At 48.2% G+C, this 19,445-nt stretch overlaps 1 protein-coding gene across 1 annotated transcript; it reads left to right on the plus strand.

Annotated features, from left to right (window-relative positions):
- The first annotated feature begins 17,491 nt into the window (after positions 1–17,491).
- Positions 17,492–18,408, plus strand: LOC121474879 (ribosome production factor 2 homolog). Its single transcript, XM_041728032.1, has one exon. It carries the CDS (start codon positions 17,767–17,769, stop codon positions 18,406–18,408), a length of 642 nt encoding a protein of 213 aa, XP_041583966.1. The 5' UTR covers positions 17,492–17,766.
- Positions 18,409–19,445: the final 1,037 nt, after the last annotated feature.

A 19,445-nucleotide genomic window follows, 5' to 3' on the forward strand; every position in this document is an offset into this window, starting at 1 on the left:
GGGGGGCTCTGAGAACCACCAGCCAACTAGAAATCTCATCAGGCCACAGGTGCAGCTATCAACACAGGTGTGGGCTGATCAGGGAAGGGGTGTCTGGGAGGGTCCTGGTATCCCATCACTGCTCCTGGGAGGCACATGGTTCCTGCCTCCCTCTGGTGGAGGCCGGCTGTTGGGAATGCAGAGGCACCCGGCAGGGCCAGGGGCTAGGTCACCCCAGTGAAGGCTGCGAAGGCTGCGTCAGTGCTGTTGCGATAGGCTCTCTGCCTCCAGGATCCACCGGGTCCCCGTGAGAGGCAGCTCTGCTGTGTCCGCCCATGCAAAGTGCCCCTTCACCTCCCAGGCTGAGGGCTGGCTGGCATGAGTGCAAAGTGATGTAGCTACACCCTGGGAACAGGATATGGGCTAGCCCACTGCAGCCCAGAACCGCCCGGGACAGTGAGCCAAGGCTCTCTCGTGCGGCCCTTCTTTGCTTATCTCCTTCTCTTGACCTCGTCCTCCCCGGTGTGGAGCCATCTCAGTCCCCACTATGGGCCCTGGCCACCCCCACCTCAATCCTTGCCCTTCCTTCGCCATCCCTGGCCATCCAGGACAGAGCCTTTCTCGCGGATTATTTAGTTATGACTTCCAGAACCCTAGTGACAAGAGGCAGGACAGAAAGAAGAGATCAGGGAACCGGTGTTTCTTGAGCACTTACTTTGTATGAGACACTTCCCCGGGTCGTCACATACAGACCTTCCGATCTTTGCAACATCCTTGGAAGGTAGAGGTAGATGACTGCCCCCATTTACAGAGGACACCGAGGCCCCTGAAGCTGAAATGATTTGCCCAAGACCACACAACAGGCTGGTGGCAGAAGTGGGATTTGAACCCGCTCCGCTGGCTTCGGGGACTGGGCTCCTTCCACTATGCGGTGTGGGCCTGTTTTGTCATGACCTCCACGAAGCTCGGCTCTGGGCCAGCCCGGCAGATGGTCTTCCTCGGCCTAGAGGGTGTCCGGAGGGAGAGGGAGCAGGAAGGGGAATGGATGGCGGGCTGGGAGGGCAGGCCTCCTGCACCAGGAGTGCGTCTCATGCCGGGGCAAGCTGGACTCAGTGTCTGCTTGAGAAGCACAGGCCCCACCTGACCCCGGGCAGCTCCCCGGGGTGGCCCCACACCAGCCACCCGAGGCCCTTGAGGCCTGACTGCTCCTCCGTCTGGAGGAGGATCCATCCGGAGGAGGATGTCTGATAAACCTGCGTACCCCGAGGTTGCCCCCTCCCATCGGAGTAGGGTGAGAAGGGGACGGGCCATGCAGCACCGGAGGGAAGATGATGGAGGATGCAGGAGCCTCAGATGCCCTTTGAGCCCTGGGGGCATCGACTCCGGGATGAGGCTGCCCCAGACTTCCTCCCATCTCCCTGTCGGCAGGGTTCAGTGCTTCTGGCACCCCAGCTCCCCGAGGTCAGCCCCACTCTGCTCCTGTTTTGTCCAGCCTAGCACAGAGAAGAAGTTTGGGGGGTGGGATGGTGGGGGAGGAAACTGGAACTGGAGCGAGGCTAGTGGAGCAACCAGAGCCCTTGTCTATTTTCTTCATCAAACTTTAACGGAGACAGTCAATTTCCTGGAAGATTCCATGACTCAGCCTTTGTCCCCTGGCTGCCAAGCATTCAGGTGACTCCACACGTGAAGTGCTTTGGTGGGGAGCGCCCATCATACCGTTGCAGCTGGGTCCTTGCTGGGACTCCCCCCTCCTGTCCCCCGTGGTCCAACAGAGACCTGCTCGCAGAGGTGGTTCCACGGGTCCGGAAGGCGGTGCCCTCTACAGTCAGCTCAGGAGGAAGCAGGATGTAATCTAGCAGCCATTGGATCCTAGAACATTCTCCCTTCATGAAACTCATAGGAGCAAAACGTTGTTTCCACAATTGTCCCACGGGTTCTGAGACCGAGGATCCCTGGCCCAGACTGCATGCTTTTCCAAAGCCCTTCTGAGGGAGCGTCTTCCAGAGGCCTGTGAGGATGCCCAGATCAACCTGAGGCTGCCTGTATGCCACACATACGTATGACCTCATGCACTGGGTCACTCCGTTCTGGGTTTCTGAATATCCAGGAATCTGGGATCCTTGGACGCCCATAGTTTCCTTTTCATAGTTCCCTTTCTCTTCCAGGATCGAAGGGATTCTTCTTTCCAGACCCTTGAGGGGTGTTGAGTAGTCTATGGGAGAATTGATCCTTGAAGCTACCCTGGATTGGGGTCACCAGCAACTGCTCAGACATAAGTGCCATGAAGCCTCCATGGGGCTCCTGGTCTGTAACTGGCCACGATCCCAGCATCATTATCCATCTCAAGAGCTCACGTGGGCTCAAAGAGGGCCCAGATGAAAGGGTGTGGAGGTCTTGAGGCAGCCATTTGACACTTGGCCCCAAAGACCATGGTGTCTCTCAGGGAATTGGCAGCTGCAAGGAGGGTTCTCTCCCTTTGGGGGTTCCCGGGCTGATCCTCAGCATCCTTGGAACCAAAGCCAGGAGCTGATCTGGAAAAGCACTGGAGGAACTGGTGCCAGGGGCCCCTGTCCTTGAGGTGGCCCGGCCACGTGCTGACCCATTGGGATTTTTCCATCACTCCTGGAGGTCACACCTTCACTGGTCAGGAGCCTCTCAAGGAGGGGGATAGTGATTAATGTTTTATGGACCAGCTGCTGGGCAGGACGCCTTGTTTTCTTTAGGTTTAGAATACAATGAAGACGATGAATGGAATTTGCTGTGAGCTGGGGGCCAGGGTGGGGTGATTCTTAGGGACCCGAGGACCCGCAGACGGTGATGACCACTGTCCTTCCCTCAGTGCTGAAGAGGGGGCAATTCGGGAGGTAGGAAAGGCTGCAGACGATGCAGACGATGCCGGGGAGGCTTTTGCTTTCGGGGCCCGCATGCCCGGCCCTCAAGTGACAGTTGGCTCCCATCGCTCCCACCTTCGCCTTGGGCCCCGGTGTGCCGGAGAACCCCTGGGAAAGTGTCCCCAGAAATGTTAATGAGCTCCTCCTGCTCAGGTGACTCTCCTTCATTCCACTGAAATCGCTTTCTCTGCATATAGGATTCTGCTCATTTTTCTGTTCTTTCCAGCGTATTGAGGGTGGACGAGGTGAGGACAGAGCTGACCGTCAGCCACGTGGGTCAGTAGCATCTCAGCACTCCTGAGCGACTCAAGTGCCCCTCCCCACAGGTGGCCTCCCTGGCTCCCCTGGGCTTAGCCCCCCTCGGACCTCTCCGATCTCCAGCACTTAAAGGTCAACGCTGTCATCCGCATGGGGCCTCGCAGATCCTATTCAGGCTTGAAGTCTTGGGGTACTGCTGGTGGGTTGCCACACGTGGCTGCTTTATATTTTGCATATCACCACTAGTTGGGAGAGAAAATATGCAATTCATATATATATATATATATATATGATATATCTCCAAGGTCTAAGAAAGTGTGTGTGTGTGTGTGTGTGAGAGAGAGAGAGAGAGAGAGAGAGAGAGAGTCTTCACTCCTGCAATACTACTATATTTGGAGTCCTCCTCTGATCTGTCCTGAGAACCTCTGCGGCAATCCTCCGTCCCGGGAGAGTCATGGCACAGCTTTGTCTAAGTACCCAGCACCGTGTCAGCTCTTGCAGCCTGGCCCACGACCCATCCCTGCAGCATAGGGGATGGAGGGAGGAACGTCCTCTGCCCACAGTCATGTTGTTACTTAGAGGTGTCACCACCTGGTGCTATGCTTGGTTTGCCGAAAGCCAGCCTGCCCCCACGTAGAATATTGGCTCAAAAAGGCTGGCCTGGCTTCTGTTCATCAAGGGGGAACCTGCAAATATTTTTCTACAAGCCACTGAGTAAGCGAATGGCCCTATAATTTGGAAGGAGAAAAGTGTTGTCTTTGGGGAGAAAAATGAAAGGGATGGAGGGAAGAAGAGAGGGGAGAGAGAGATTCTCAAAGAAATCGATATATGAGTCCAATTCCCCCTTCCCCGCCGAAAGCAAACTCAAGAATTCAGAAAGAGGCAAAAGTTCTCAGGGCTGGGAGCAATCTTGCTCCTTCTAAAAGTGGCCAATGTGTTGCTGGCAACTCATTTAACACAAGCTTCATTTTTAAACTTAGTTTATGTTTTTTTTCATATAATGCAATGTAAATAGGAGTAACTTGTCTTTAAGGAACTCAGCCACAAAACCCAAACACATTGAACCTATAATACCAAGAAACTTAATTTTATTTTTATTCTTTTTAAGATTTTATTTATTTATTCATGAGACACACACAGAGAGAGAGAGAGAGAGAGAGAGGCGCAGAGACACAGGCAGAGGGAGAAGCAGGCTCCATGCAGGGAGCCCATTGTGGGACTCGACCCCAGGACCCCAGGATCACACCCTGGGCCGAAGACAGGCGCTAAACCGCTGAGCCACCCGGGGATCCCCCAGACACTTAATTTTAATAACCTAAATTTGAAGGTGCCAACCGAGGTGTTAACATATTTTGACTATCACTTTGGTGTGCGTGGGGTGGGGGATGCTGATGCAAAGCCCGTGAAGGAGGAGTCAGTGAGGTCTGAGTTGCCTGAAGAACTTGCACGGGCCTTCTGGACTGTGCAGGCTACAACGCGTGAGCTGACGTGCCCAACGCACGACTTTTTGTTACTTGTTTGATCTCCAAGGAAACTTCCCTGGAATGGATGAGTTCTTGAATGATACGAGGGCACTTTACACAGGCCTGCGGAGAGGACAGGCACCTGCTGCATTCCCAGCAGTGGCTGTTGAACTGCCTGCTGGGAAAAACAAGTCCCTGGGAGTAGGGTGGAGGCCAGGGACCCCTCTTCTCCCTCCCCCAATCAGGTCTGCTTGCTTGCTTGCTTGGATAGATTACACAGGAGGGACTGTAGTGTTTGTGTGTGTTTTGGGTTGTTTTTTTTTTTTTGTCAGTGAGAATTTTTTTGCAGTGAGTAATGCATAATAATTTATACATTTGATAAAAATACTTGCCCCTCTATTTTCACGTATCATTCTTTCTCAGCTGACATTCCTGGGGAAGCCAGGCACTGGGAGGTGAGTTCCACATTGAAAAAGGTGTGGTGAGGGTGGAGCCCGGGTTCATGTCTCGCTGGCTCAGGTCATTGACCCAGGCTGGCATTGGAGGTGGCCTCTCCTGTAGTCACAGGGCACACAGCTCCTTAAGTCTCAGCTGGCCACCTGGCGTGTGCCAGCTGCCAAGCGGACACCTGCAACCCTGGAAGAAGCATTGTGGGCATTCACCTTCATTTCTAGGTCCCAGCAAAGACATGGACATGCAGGCATTTCCTGGTCCCCTGGACACCCGGATCGTTTGTTTCCTGCCTTACTTTACTCCTCTCTCCCGTTGGCTTCTCTGCAGACCTGAAGAGGTGTCTCTGCTCCACACCCCACAAGAAGATTCCTGGGCTCTAGGGAGAGAATGGCTCTGTTCAACTGTTCGTGAAGTTCTAGGAGTCACTGATGCACCTGGATCGTGACTGATGAGCCAGTGGCACCTTCCATCCGAGACGAACTCCAAGAATTTCCGCTGCTGGCAGTGACCTCCCGGGCTGGGAGGAGCAGCTGCATCTGCCTCCAGGAATGTGGGGCCCGGAGACACCTAGCCTAGGAATGCCTCCATGGAGTCCGAAGCTTTAGTTCTAGAAAATTCTGAGGGCTCCCAACTCCCTGCCCATTTCCCTCCTTCTTCCTAAGTAGGAAGTCACCTCAGGCTGCCCTTGAGATGTCCTGGAAATGGAAAATGACAAATCCTAGAGAGTTAAATTTGAAACAGACTTTAGCAGCCGTGGGGATTTCACCAGCCAGTGTCCACCTGCCTGGCCAAGGCCTGGAGTACGTGGGTCACCTGAGCTTAGGTGAGTCCCCTGCTCCCCGTGGTCCTCACAGAGTGAGAACCCCAGCTCCTGGAGCTGTTGACTGGTTTTCACAGGTGATGAGGTAAAGTTTGGAAACCATCTCACCCTCTGATGGGTGGGGAGGACCTTCCTGCCCAGGGTGAGTCTTCCTCTGGCCCATCACTGATTAATCCTCACCTGCCTTGTCCTGCTGCCCTGGGGAGCTTGTATGGGAGCCAGTGGCAGGTGCCTGGGTACAGCCAGAGAAGACCTCCAGGAAAGGAGCTTCCATAAATCATTGACTGGCCTTCCATTGTGCTGGAACCAGCTGGTGCTGGTTGCCATGCCAAGCTCCTGGAGCTGTGGGCAAAGGTGGCACAGGCTAGGGGTGAGGCCAAGCTGAGCCAGCTCTCCATCCAGAGCCTCCAGAAACAGGTCAATCTAGGGCTATCAGGATGGGCTCAGCACACTGGGGGGTGGCTTCCAGCCAGAGCAGGGCAGCAGGACCTCAGATGATTCCCTTCCTCTTTCTGTGCCTCAGTGTCCCCATCCATACCATGGGGATTGCATTTGAGAGTCCCGAGAAGCCCTCCCCGGTCTAGGCTTTTGCTCAAAATCCTTTAAAACCTTGCACCTGGAAGCCTCTTCCCATGTGTTGGCTTTGAGGTCTTATTCATACCCCAGCTCATATCTCTGCAGCTGTGCCCTGATGCCACCTGGGCTCTGTGCTTGCTTAGCTCTCCTGCGGGGACACACAGGGACAGAGGCCTTGGGCCTGTCCTCAGAAGCTCCAGGATGCTTGGGGAGACCCCACATCCCCTGCGGCTGGCCAGGATCTGGTCTGTCTGCCTCTGGAAGGTGCTGAAGGTGGGCAACGGCCTGCACCTGCTGCTTGTCCTCCTCATTTGCCGGTGTCCCTGCCGTGCTGTGGGACCCTGGGCTCCCCTCCCCCACTGCAGTGTCATAGCTCAGTGCTGGGAGGAAGGCCCACGGTGGATGGCTCCCTTTGGGGGCCCACTGAGGCCACCATTCCTACCCCTCCATGCCTTGCTTCCATTAGCCAAGATGCAGTCCCGACTGCCTGGCCAAGGAAGGAGGAGGTCCACACACCCTGGGGTTTATCCAAGTGGAAGCACCATGTAGTCGTCTCAACCTGACTCTTGGGGGAAGCCAGAGAAGCCCCTTCCCAGGGCTGAGCACCCCCAGGGGGACTGTTTTCAAAGCCCCGTGACATCATCAGCCCCATCTTCTCTGGTGGGCCCTCCCTGGCAGCTTTTGGAGCCTGATGGAGTGAGGAGGGGGCAGGGAGGGGGCATTGGGCTCCTTAGCAGGTCCGTCTGGGAGCCCTGGGACAGAAGTTACCACCCATGGAGACCGTGGGTCCCCAGGTGCGATGATGCCAGGAAGCCAGAATGGCTGGGGGTGACAGGGAATCAACCCAATCCCCCACACCTACACCCTCATCCCCATTAAAGAGCTGGGAACTCTGAGGCCAGAGAGAAGGAGACTTCACGAAGTCCCCTGGGGGTGTCTTCTTAGCTGCGGCCAGAGCTCTTCCTGCTGCTCCGAGCCTGCTCGGGCCCTCATCTCCGGCTGCCTTTTACTGAGGCCATTTCATATTTGGGCCTTTCCCTGGCCCTGCGAGGCGGTCCTAACCATCTCAGCCCTCAGAGCTGCCCCGAGCATAGTAGCTGCCCGAGGAGGGCCGCCAGGCTCACCTGCTACCTGCCCTGATCCCAGCCCCCTCCGCTGGCCCACCTCTGTACCTCCACTGGTTACGGGGGAGGACAACATTTCCTGAGCAAAGGACAAGAGAGGACTGAGATGTCCAAGGGACGAGGCCTTGCAGGCTGGACCCCAAGGGGCAGCCAAGGGGCACTGTTTCCCCAGGCGGCAGGCAGAGGATTGGAGAGAACGTGCTGGAGGGGCTGCAGAGGAGGCTGGCCTGGGGCGCTGAGCGGACTCCTTAGGCTGGGGCTCTCGGGGTCTGAGAATTTCGGGCTGGATCTAGGCTTTGGAGATTGAGATCCTGGGCTGGGGTGAGAAGGGAGGTGGGAGCCCTCAGAGTGATCGGTGAAGAGGCCAAGGGAACACCATTTGTACTGTCCTGCTGTGTGCTTGGCACTGGATGGGAAATTCGCCTCTGTGGCTTTGCTTAGTCCTCAAAAATGACCTGAGAGGTTGGGATTCACTTGTTCATTTGCCTGAGAAATAGGTCCTGAGTTCCTACTATGTGCAAAGCACTATTCTGGGTCCCGACTGTTGAACAAAACAGACAATGGTTACATTTCATGGATGAAGAAACTATAAGTCAGAGAGGTGAGGCAGCCAATTCTAAGTTGCCCAGCTAGGGACACCTGGGTGGCCCAGTGGTGGGGCGTCTGCCTTCGGCTCAGGGCATGATCCTGGGGTCCTGGGATCGAGTCCTACATCTTGCTCCCCATGGGGAGCCTGCTTCTCCCTCTGCCTGTGTCTCTGCCTCTCTCTCTCTCTCTCTCTCATGTGTCTCTCATGAATAAATAAACAAAATCTTAAAAAACAACAACAACAACAACAACAAAAAAACAAAGTTGCACAGCTAGGAAGGGCCGAGCCAGGATTCTGAGCCTGCTCTAGCCCCAAGTTCTCTCCCTTTCTCTGTACTACCTGGGTGGAAAGGCGGTGTGGTGAAGTAGAGGGAAGTTCAAACTGCCTTGCTGTGGGAGAGTGGGCCAGTGACCTCCCATTCTGGGCCTAAACTTCCTCAGTTGGCTTTGAGGGGTTTGGCCAAGAAGTCTGGAACTGCTCCTGGGGCATAACAGTGGAAATTAATCTTTATTTATTTTTTATTTTATTTTATTTTATTTTATTTTGGAAATTAATCTTTAAAATGGGGTCAGCTACCAATTTTTGAACGAGTTCTATGCATCAAGCCCTGAGACGTCCCTGAAACTTCCTGAGCAGAGGGAGGGGCCCGGCTGAGCATCCCTGAACTCTACTTGCCCTGGGCTCCTCCCAGTTGTCCAGGACCTCTGGTCCTTGGGTTATCAGGGGAAGCAGCTGAAGCCTTTGGACAAACAGGGGCAGGCAAGGACACGGGGACATATGGTTTATAAATAAGGGGTCTGGGTGGGGCCAAGCTGATTTGGGTGGGGAGGGTGAGGATCGAGCTGCAGAGAGGCCAGAGGGAGGCCTTGGGGGACCCAGTCTTTGCCTTCCCCATCCTCTCTTACCGCAAGGGCAGGCTCCCCTCAGATCATAACTGAGCATCAGCACCTCCTGTACTAGCCCACGGCCCAACTCCGAAGGAGGCCGGAGGAGCCGGGGACCAGAGCTGCTTCCTCCCTGTGTCTTCCAGGCTCAGCCCTGCTGCGAACCCATCACATTCACTTGCACACCAGGTCACCCGGGTGTGCAAATGAAAGCACAGGATCATCAGTGCTAGGTGCCCAGAGAAGAGGGGTGGATGACTGAAGAGGTGGAGGCGAGGGGCGAGAAGAGGGGAGGGGAGGGGAGGGGGAGAGGGATTTTACCCCGGGAGGGAAGGGGAGAGCAGGTGGGGACATCTCCCTTTCCCACCTCTCCCAGGACACTTTAAACTTCTAGTTACGCCAAAAGTAACCTAGTTACACGATAATATACGCAGCTTGGTGGAGGGGTTCAGACCACGGGCTTTGCAGTCAGACAGCCCGGGTTAGAATCCGGAGCCTCATATCTCCAACAGGTCACTGGGTCCTGTTTCCTCATCTGCAGAAAGGGGACCCACCCCACGGAGCTGTCATGAGCTTTAAACGAGCTCCCGTACGTGGTATGCTTGTTAAAGCGTCTGCACTCAGTGGGCTCTGAGGAAATAGGTATTATTAGAGAGGTGAATGATCAAGTTTAATAATGCAATAGACCCGGACCAGCCTGTCTCTCACGCCAAGAACTAGAATTTTTCCAGTAATTCGCATCTAGCGGTGAGCACGTGCCCTATTCCAGAAGAGCCCTGAGAGGCACGTGCCATCCTGCATTTTCTGTTTATTATTTCTTTGCCTAAAAAAAAAAATTTTATTTTTTAAAATCATGCATGCCTAGATGCCTAATTAACCTACTGTTTAAAGCTCCTCTTTTTGAGCTTTATAATGATGGTAGCATGACGTAGTTAATTTTCTGGGATGTTCCCTCCATCTTTGCCTCTGTGGCAGGAGTTCGAATGTAGGGCACTCGCCACCATCGGTTTCTGCCCGGCCACCGTCGCCGCCTCCTGACACTGGCCACCCCGCAGCCAGGCAGACCCCAAGCATCGCGGTGGGCCCAGCCTCTGGCCCCTGACTCCTGTCCCCTCAGCCCTGCACTCCCCCTCCTCACCCCCCAGCCCTGCCATCCCAGCTTTGTCCCCTCCCGGTCCAGGGTCCCATGTCATAGGCACAGTCCCTTCTCCTGTTGCTCTGGGAAGAGTGAGTGGCTGGCCATGGGGCACCCCACTTTGCGTCTGACAGGCTGTGTGACCCTGGGTAGGTCCCCTGCCCTCTTCGGGCCTTGGTCTCCCCACCTGTGAGGAGAGGGGGTGGGGAGGATTGGGCGACCCTTCCTCTGCCTGAAGGCGGGGCTTTGCCTCATCCGGAAAGTCCAGGGAGTGGGTGCAAGGTGAGGCAGCGTGTGTGGGGTGCAGCCTTGCTCTGCTCTGTCCTGGACCCCTTTCCCCAAGATGCTCTCACAGAGATCGGGGGCTCTGCTCCCAGCACCTTCATGTGTGCCATGACCTCCTCAACACCAAAATAAGCCACCAAAAATTTGAATCAGAATCTTATGGTGGGGATGCCTGGGTGGCTCAGCGGTTGAGCACCTGCCTCCAGCTCAAGGCACGATCCTGGGATCCTGGGATTGAGTCCCACATGGGACTCCCCGCAGGGAGCCTCCTTCTCCCTCTGACTGTATCTCTGCCTGTCTCTCTGCATCTCTCATGAATAAATAAATAAATATTTTAAAAAAAGAATTTAATGGTGCATTTTGGTATGTAACTTGGGGGCATGGACAGAACCTGGGCCTGGACACCAGGAGACCTAGATCCCAGCCCCAGCTCAGAAATCAATTTCCTGTGCCACCTTGGCACCTTGGGCACCAGTTTCCCCTTCTGCAAACTAAGGACAATTATCCATGCCGAGTGCGTGCCAGGGACAGCTGGGTCTGTAGCCCCACAGCTCCTCTCGTCAGGCCTGGCTAGGGGAAGCCTGCCTGAGGAGAAGGAGGGCAAAGTCTGTGGTGAAGTTTAAAGTTTACAAAGAAATGAGTTATCCATGCACAAATCAAAGCACCTTCTTTGGTTGGAGGAAAACAAAGTGTCACATTGTTCTCATGCTGCCTGGCTGAAGGCCAGAGCTCCTCCTGCACCCCGGCCAGTCCACACCTCGCCCTGTCCCACTCCACCCTGCCCCCCATCTAGAAGGTGCTCCTGCGGGGCCGTGCTTTCTATTTGGCAGAAAAACCACTTGGGGATCGTGAGATTGACCTAAAAGCCTTAGAACAGAAATGGATTTGCCATTCAGAGCCCAAAGAATCTAAGCATCATTATTAGTGGTACTCCAAGAATCCTCAGCCCTGGTTTTCTTACTGACCGGACCAGAGACTGAGCCCTGACCCAGCCCCAAACCCAGCTCTGACCTTGACCCCTCCATCTGAGCCTCACCCCTGGTCTAGCCTAGACGGCAGATAAATGGCAGGCTGAGCTCTGACATGGGCCCCATGCAGAACCGGGGCACAGGCCCTGGTGGGAGCAGCTGATGGCTCCAGGGGCCAGAGCCCCTGCAGAGCTCCAGTTAGGTGAAGCCCCCTCTCAGGGGGCCGAGGATGGGGCTTCTGTCTATAGGGATCCATTCTGAGGCCCCAGGGCCCCAGCTTCTGTGCTTGATTGTGCCTGTCCCTGAGGGAACCGGGAAAGGGGGTGAAAACTCGGGCAGAAATAGGGCTCACTCTGGCCTAGCTCTGATACCCTCTGCTTATAGCATGCCCCTCGCCCCCAGAAAGGAGCTCAGTGCCAAATATCCAAATACAGCTGGTCCCTGGGGCCCATCCATCAGCTACAAGGCCCCCCATCTCAGCTGTGGGCATGTCCCCTGCCACCCTGAGACTCGGAAGAGGCAGTGATTGCTCAGCATCACCACCAGAGGGCACCAGACAGGGGCGACAGAAAAGCCTCTGCGCCTCTGAATCTGGACCTGGTGCTGGGGGCCAGGGGGGCTGTCCTAGAAGAACAGGTCCGCCCCCACCCTCAAGGAGCCCACCTGCTTTGTGGAGCCGGCAGACCCACTAGGTGACAGAAAAAACCCCTAAACACTACCTGCTGTGACCTTCTAAGTTTAGTTTTAATAGTATAAGTCAAGCCCGAAAAAATGTCCTTAAACACTAGAATATTGGAGTTACTGCAAATATTCCCTTTGACCACGCCCCCATTCCACCCCTATGAATCTATGAACGTTTGGGTTCAAGACTTTGTGTGAACATATGTTTTTATTTCTCTTGGACAAACACTTAGAAGTAAAATTATTGGGTCGTATACGTGTATGTTTAACTTTATATGCAACTGCCAAATTCTTTTCTAGAGAGGCTGTACCATTTCACATTCCTGCCAGCAATGTCTGAGAGCCCCAGCTGCTCCATATCCTTCTCCAAACCCATATTGTCAGTTTATTTACTTGTTAGTCTAGTGGGTGTGTAGTGGAGCCCATGGCGACATATACACCTTGGTAATGGCTAATGTTATCCAGCATCTTTAAATGTCCCTGCTTGTCACTCACACGACCATTCAAATCCTCACCATTCTTTGAAAATCACATTGTTTTCTATGAAGTGGTCAGAATTCTTTGAAACCCCCCCTAGGTATGAGTTCTTTATAAGACAGATATTCTAGAAATATTTTCTCTCACTTAGTGGCTTGCCTTTTCATTTTCTTAATTTTATTGGGTCTCTTTTTTAACTTTATATTTAAAAAATACTTTTAGGCACACGGGACAATTGCAAAGGTGGTAGAGAGAGTTCCTCTAATTTTAGCATCTTATATAACTGTGGTACAATTATTGAAAATAGGAAATGAGCATTAATACAAAGCCATCACTAATCTGCAGACTTTATTCAGATTCCATTAATGTCCTTTTTCTGTTCCAGGATCCAATACAGGATGACACCGGGTCCTCTCATTGGATGGAGCTAGAAAATATATAAACATATATTCACCCGTGCATGTTTATATGTACATGTATGTACATATCCACCTATCTACGTACCTACCTTTGTTCCTATCTCTATATATCTGTCTCTTCAAAGAAAATATGATTTTATTCTAATACCTGTGACTCCGATTCAGCACCATGTATTTATTCTGGCATTTTTTTTTCTTTATTTATTTGTAACCTCTCTGGCTTTTATTGACTACAGTATCTTTATTTACATCCTATTACTTATAATATATTTATTTATTTGTCCCACCTTACTATACGTGCAACATATTTTCAAGATTATTAACTCATATCTTTGTGAAAAACAAATTTACCAAAAATGGTACAGAATTTGTGTACAGTTCTTTTTATCTTTAGTCCCACAGTATCCAGGCAAAACATTTAGGTCAATCTCTTTTTTTCCCACTCCCTAGAATGTGGTTATGTATATATGTGTAATATAGTCAAATTCATTTGTTATAGTCTGCACGACATCCTGAACACCCAGGACATCTCGTTGATGTTTTTCAAGCAAGCCCCCCAAAATCAAGCCCCAACAAGGGGCTTGAACTCATGACCCTGAGATCAAAACCTGAGATGAGATCAAGAGTTGGATGCTTAACCGACTAAATTACCCAGGCATGTCCATCCTGGTTGATTTAAGAAACTATTTTCATATAGTAAAATTCACTCCTTGAGATGTACAGTTCAATGGGTTCTGACATGCGTAGAATCATATATCCCACATTATAATTCCTTATAGTTCCTTGATTCCCCCCAAATTCCCTCATGCTGCCCCTCTGTAGTCAGATCCTTCTCTCACCCCCAACCCTTGGGAATTACAGATTGCTTTCTGGCACTATAGTTTCTCTTTCCTAGTATGTCATGTAAATGGAATAATGGAGTGTGTAACCTTTTGGATTTGGCTTCTTTCTTTCACCCATTAAAGTCAATTTAAGATTCATCCATAAGGTTGCATGAATCAATAGCCTGTCCCGTTTTATTGATGAGTAATGTCCTACTGTGTGAATATACCATAGTTTGTTTACCACTATCTGTTGCAGGATATCTGGGTCATTTCCATTTTTGGATGATTATGAGTAAAGTGCTATCCAATTTGTGTACAGGCGGACATAAGTGTTCAGTTCACTTGGACAAATGCCTAAGGTAGGGTTGATGGTTAAGCGCATACTTAACTTTAAAAGAAACTGCTAAGCTGTTTTTCAAAGTGGTTGTACTATTTTGCATTCTTCCCGGCAACACGCAAAAGTTCCAGTTGTTCTGCATGTTTGTCCGCACTTGGTCTTATCGGTCTTTAAATTTTAACTATCCTAATACATGCGTGGTTTGTGGTTTCCTTTGTTTATCTTTCAACCGATCAGGGCTTTATCTTTAAAATGAGTTTCTTGGGGCACCAGGGTGGCTCAGTTGGTTGCGCGTTCAACTCTTGATCTCAGCTTCATGGTTGTGAGTTCAGGTCCCATACTGGGCTCCATGCTGGATGTGGAGCCTACTTAAAATAAAATAGTTTCTTGCAGATATATAGCTGGGTCTTCATTTTTCTTTCAATTTGATGATCTCTTTAATTGGGGTGACTAGTCCATTGATATTTAATTTATTTATTCATATTGTTGGATTTACCTCTACAGTTCTCCTATGCTCTGTTTGTCTTATCTGCTCTTTGTTTCATTGTTCTTCCTTTCCTTTTCTTCTTTTTTTGATTGACTAGTTTTTATATGATTGATTTTATTTCTGGTATTGGCTGATTAACTATCTCTTTGTTTTATTGTTTGATGTGGGAGCTCAAGCATTTCCAATGTATATCTTTAATTTATGACAGTTTACCCTTAAACTATATTACACTGTTTCAAATAGCATAGAAACTGTATAAACATATACTTCTGCTTTCTTCTACTTTCATTTTTGCTGTTGTTTTCATGCTTTTTACTTCTATATGTGCCATAGACCCCACAATGTTTCACTATTACTTTTGCTTTAACCAATTATTTTTTTTCACTCTAAAAATTGTGGTAAAATACACACAACATAAAACTTACAATTTTAGCCATTTTAGATGCACAATTCAGTGGCTTAGGTACTGAAGTATTAGCTATTCACAATGTTGTGCAAGCATCATTACTATTTATTTCCAGAATTCTGAATCATCCCAAATAGAAACTCTGTACCCATGAAGTAGCAACTCCTCATTTCCCCATTACCCCAAAGCCTGATAACCTCTATTCTATTTTCTGTGTCTATGAATTTAACTACTCTAGATCTCTTATCTAAGTGAAATTATGCAGCCTTTGTCTTTTTGTGTCTGACTTCTTTCACTTAGCAGAATATGTTTAAGGATCATCCATGATGGAGCATATGTCACGACTTCATTCCTTTGTATGGCTGAGTAATAGTCTGTTTAAGGTATGAACCACGTTGTGTTTATCCGTTCATCTGTTGATGGACACCTGGGTTGTTTCCACCTTTTGTCTATGGTGAATAATACTCCTATGAGCCTTGGTCTACAAGTATTGTTGGAGTCTCTGCTTTCAGGATATGTGCCTAGGAGTAGAATTGTTTAACCTTTTGAGAAACTGCCAAACTGTCTCCCACAGCAGCTGGACCGTTTTCCATTTCCACCAGCAGGGCTGGAAGGCTGATCTCTCCATATCCTTAACAACATGTATTATTTTCCATAATTTAAAATAATAGCAATCTAGTGGGTGTGAGGTTGTATCTCATTGTGGTTTTGACTTGTATTTCCTGAATGATTAATGATGCTGAGCTTTTTTTCAATGTGTCTATCATCTTCGAAGAAAGCTTATTCAAGTCTCTTGCCCATTTTTGAATCGTTTTTTTTTTGTTTTTTTGTTTTTGTTTTCTTGCTGTTGAGTTGTAAGAGCTTACATATTTTTTGAATATTGATTCCTCATCAGTATATGACCTGCAGATATTTTCTCCCATTCTGTGAGGTTTTGTTTTTTTTTTTTTTCATTTTTTTGTGGTGCCCTTTGCTGGACAAAGTTTTTTGATTTCTGTGACATCCAATTTTTTCTACTTTTCTCTTGTTCCCTCTGTTTTTAGTGTCATATTCAAGAAGTCATTGTGAAATCGAAGGTAATGAAAATTTTCTCTTCTGTCTTCCACTAAGAGTTTTATAGTTTTAGCTCTTGAATTTAGGTCTTTATCTATTTGAGTTAATTTTTGCATATGGTGTAAGGGTCCAACTTCGTGTTTTGCATGTGGATATCTAGTTTTCCCAGTAGTGTTTGTAGAAAAGACTGTCCTTTCCCCTATTGAATGGTCTTGGCAGCATTGCCAAAATCAATAGAGCATATATGTGTGAGGGGTTATTCTCTCCTATTCCATTGGTCTATATGTATATTTATGCCAGCACCACATTGTTTTGATTCCTGTAGCTTTGCAGTAAGTTTTGAAATTAGGGAATGTGAGGTCTCTGATATTTCCCCTCTAATATTGTTTTGAATTTTCAGAGTCCCCTGAAATTCCATACGAATTTTAATATAGATTTTTCTATTTCTGAAAAAAATGCCATTGGGATTTATATACGGATTTCATTGAACCTATGTTTTACTCTGGGTAGTATTGTCATCTTAACAAATTAAGTCTTCTAATCCATGAACCAAGTCATATTTTCCTTTCTTTAGATATTTGATTTCTTTTGTAATGTTTTGTATGTTTTGTTTTGTTGTCTTGTTTTTTTTGTCAAAGTTACTTCCTTGGTTAAATTTATTCCAAAGCATTTTATTCTTTTTGATGCTATTGCAAATGGGTGGAGAGGTTTTCTTAATTTTCTTTTTAGATTGTTTAATTTTTTTGATTGTTTAATTTTTAGTGTATTAAAAAAACAACAGATTTTTGCATGTCAATTTTGTTGAATTGTTTATTAATGTTAATTGTGCGTGCGTGTGTGTGTGTGTGTGTGTGTGTGTGTGTGTTCTTTAGGGTTTTCTGCAAATAAGATCATGTCATCTGCAAACAGAGATAATTTTATTTTTTCCTTTCTGATTTGGGTGTCTTTTATTTCTTTTCTTACCTCATCATTCTGGCTAGACCTTCTAGTAAGTACTACATTGAATAGAAGTGGCAAAAGCAGACATCTGTCTTGTTCCTCATCTTAGGGAAAAAGCTCAGTCTTCATCACTGAGCATGATATTCATTGTGGGTTTTTCATTTATGGCCTTTATCATGTTAGGGAAGCTCCCTTCTACTCTTAGTATATTAAGTGTTCCTGTCTTGAAAGAGTGTTCACATTTGTCGCATGCTTTTTCTGCATCAATTGTGATGATTGTGTGTGCTTTTCTTTCTTCATCTATTAAAACCTAAAATTTTGTATATTTTGTTCAGATTTCCTGTCATTACGGTGGGAGGAAAATAAGTCAGTCCCTGCTACTCTGTCTTGGCTGGAAGCAGAAATTCCTCACATACATTAAAAAAATCTTTTCATGTGTGGCCGTAGCCATGGACGCTCTGGACCGAGTTGTAAAGCCCAAAACGAAAAGAGCAAAGAGATTCCTTGAGAAGAGAGAACCGAAACTCAGTGAAAATATTAAAAATGCAATGTTGATTAAAGGGGGAAATGCGAATTCAATGGTGACACAGTACTTAGAGATGTGTATGCACTGAAAAAACCATATGGTGTTCTGTATAAAAAGAAAAACATTACAAGACCATTTGAGGATCAGACATCATTGGAATTCTTTTCAAAGAAGTCCGATTGTTCTTTATTTATGTTTGGCTCCCATAATAAGAAGCGGCCAAATAATCTAGTAATAGGTCGTATGTATGATTACCATGTGCTGGATATGATTGAATTAGGTATCGAGAAGTTTGTCTCTCTAAAAGAGGTTAAGAATAGTAAATGTCCCGAGGGAACAAAAGCCATGTTAATATTTGCTGGTGATGATTTTGATGTAACAGAAGACTATAGAAGGCTGAAAAATCTTCTTATTGATTTCTTCAGAGGCCCCACAGTATCAAATATCTGTCTGGCTGGTTTAGAGTATGTTCTCCACTTCACTGCACTGAATGGGAAAATTTACTTCCGAAGCTATAAGTTGCTGCTGAAGAAATCCGGTTGTAGAACACCAAGGATTGAATTGGAAGAGATGAGGCCCTCGTTGGATCTGGTTCTGAGGAGGACACATCTGGCTTCAGATGATCTTTATAAATTATCTATGAAAATGCCAAAAGCCCTCAAGCCAAAGAAGAAGAAAAATGTCTCCCATGATACTTTTGGTACAACTTATGGAAGGAGTCATATGCAGAAGCAAGACCTAAGCAAACTACAAACCAGGAAAATGAAGGGGTTGAAGAAGCGACCTGCAGAAAGGATAACAGAAGACCAGGAGAAAAAATCAAAGAGAATTTAAAAAAATTGATAGAATTAGCCAAAAAAAAATATTTTCATGTTAATACAAACAGATTTAGTTCATTCTTTTAATAGTATTTTAATAGTATCTAATGGTACATTCGATAGTATTCCACTGTATGAACATACCACATTTAATTTAGCTATTTCATTATCATTGGGCTTTTGTGTTGTTTTCTGGTTTTTTTACTACGTAATACTTTTCTCTGGGGCAAATATTCAGAAATGGAGCTTCTGGTTTTTGAGTATGTTCGTGTATAGATTTAAAAGATCACGTCAGGGCTGCTTGGGTGGCTCAGTCGGTGAAACTTCTGCCTTTAGCTCAGTCATGGTCCCCGGGTCCTGGGATCAAGCCCCACACCAATAAAATGTAGGGCCACTGCACCGATGAGGGGATGCTCAATATCACTAATACTAAAGAAAATGAAACTAATAATGAGCTAATCCTTTTTCATCGATCACATTGCCTAAAATTTTCATGACTAATAATATGAGATTTGGAAAATAATGTGGGAAAGTGGTACTTTTCTACTTTGCAGATGGGAGCAAACATTGGTACACCCAGTTTGAAAAGCAATTTGATATGATCTCTCTTTTAAAGATTTTATTTATTTGAGAAAGAAAGAGAGCATGAGGTGAGAGGAGGGGCAGAGAGGGAGGGACAAGCAGACTCCCCGCTGAGCAGGGAGCCGGTCTCACACAGCTGGCGAGCCCTGGAGGCAGAATTTGAGCTTGAGTAGATACAGAGGTACTTAGAGATGGGTGTTCAGTGACTCTGGTCTATTCAGAAGGACAATGGGCCTGGAAGACCCTTGGATCCAGGTTTCTCAACCTTAGTTCCATCGACCTTTTAAACTGGGTAATTCTTTACTGGCTGTGGGGGCTGTCCTGTGCATCATAGGACGTTCAACAGCTTCTTTGGTTTCAATCCATTTTCTACCAGTAGCACCTTGTCACCACCGCTCCTTGCCCCCCTTGACCCCTGGCTGTGATACTGAAAACTGTCTCTAGGCATCGCCAAATATTCCCTGGGGGATG

This window comes from Vulpes lagopus, chromosome 13 (genome assembly GCF_018345385.1).
Source record: "Vulpes lagopus strain Blue_001 chromosome 13, ASM1834538v1, whole genome shotgun sequence".
In the NCBI taxonomy this organism is placed as follows: Eukaryota; Metazoa; Chordata; class Mammalia; order Carnivora; family Canidae; genus Vulpes; species Vulpes lagopus.

Coding starts and splice junctions, on each gene's coding strand:
- LOC121474879 (XM_041728032.1), top strand. CDS start 17,767: ATGTTTGGCTCCCATAATAAGAAGCGGCCAAATAATCTAGTAATAGGT.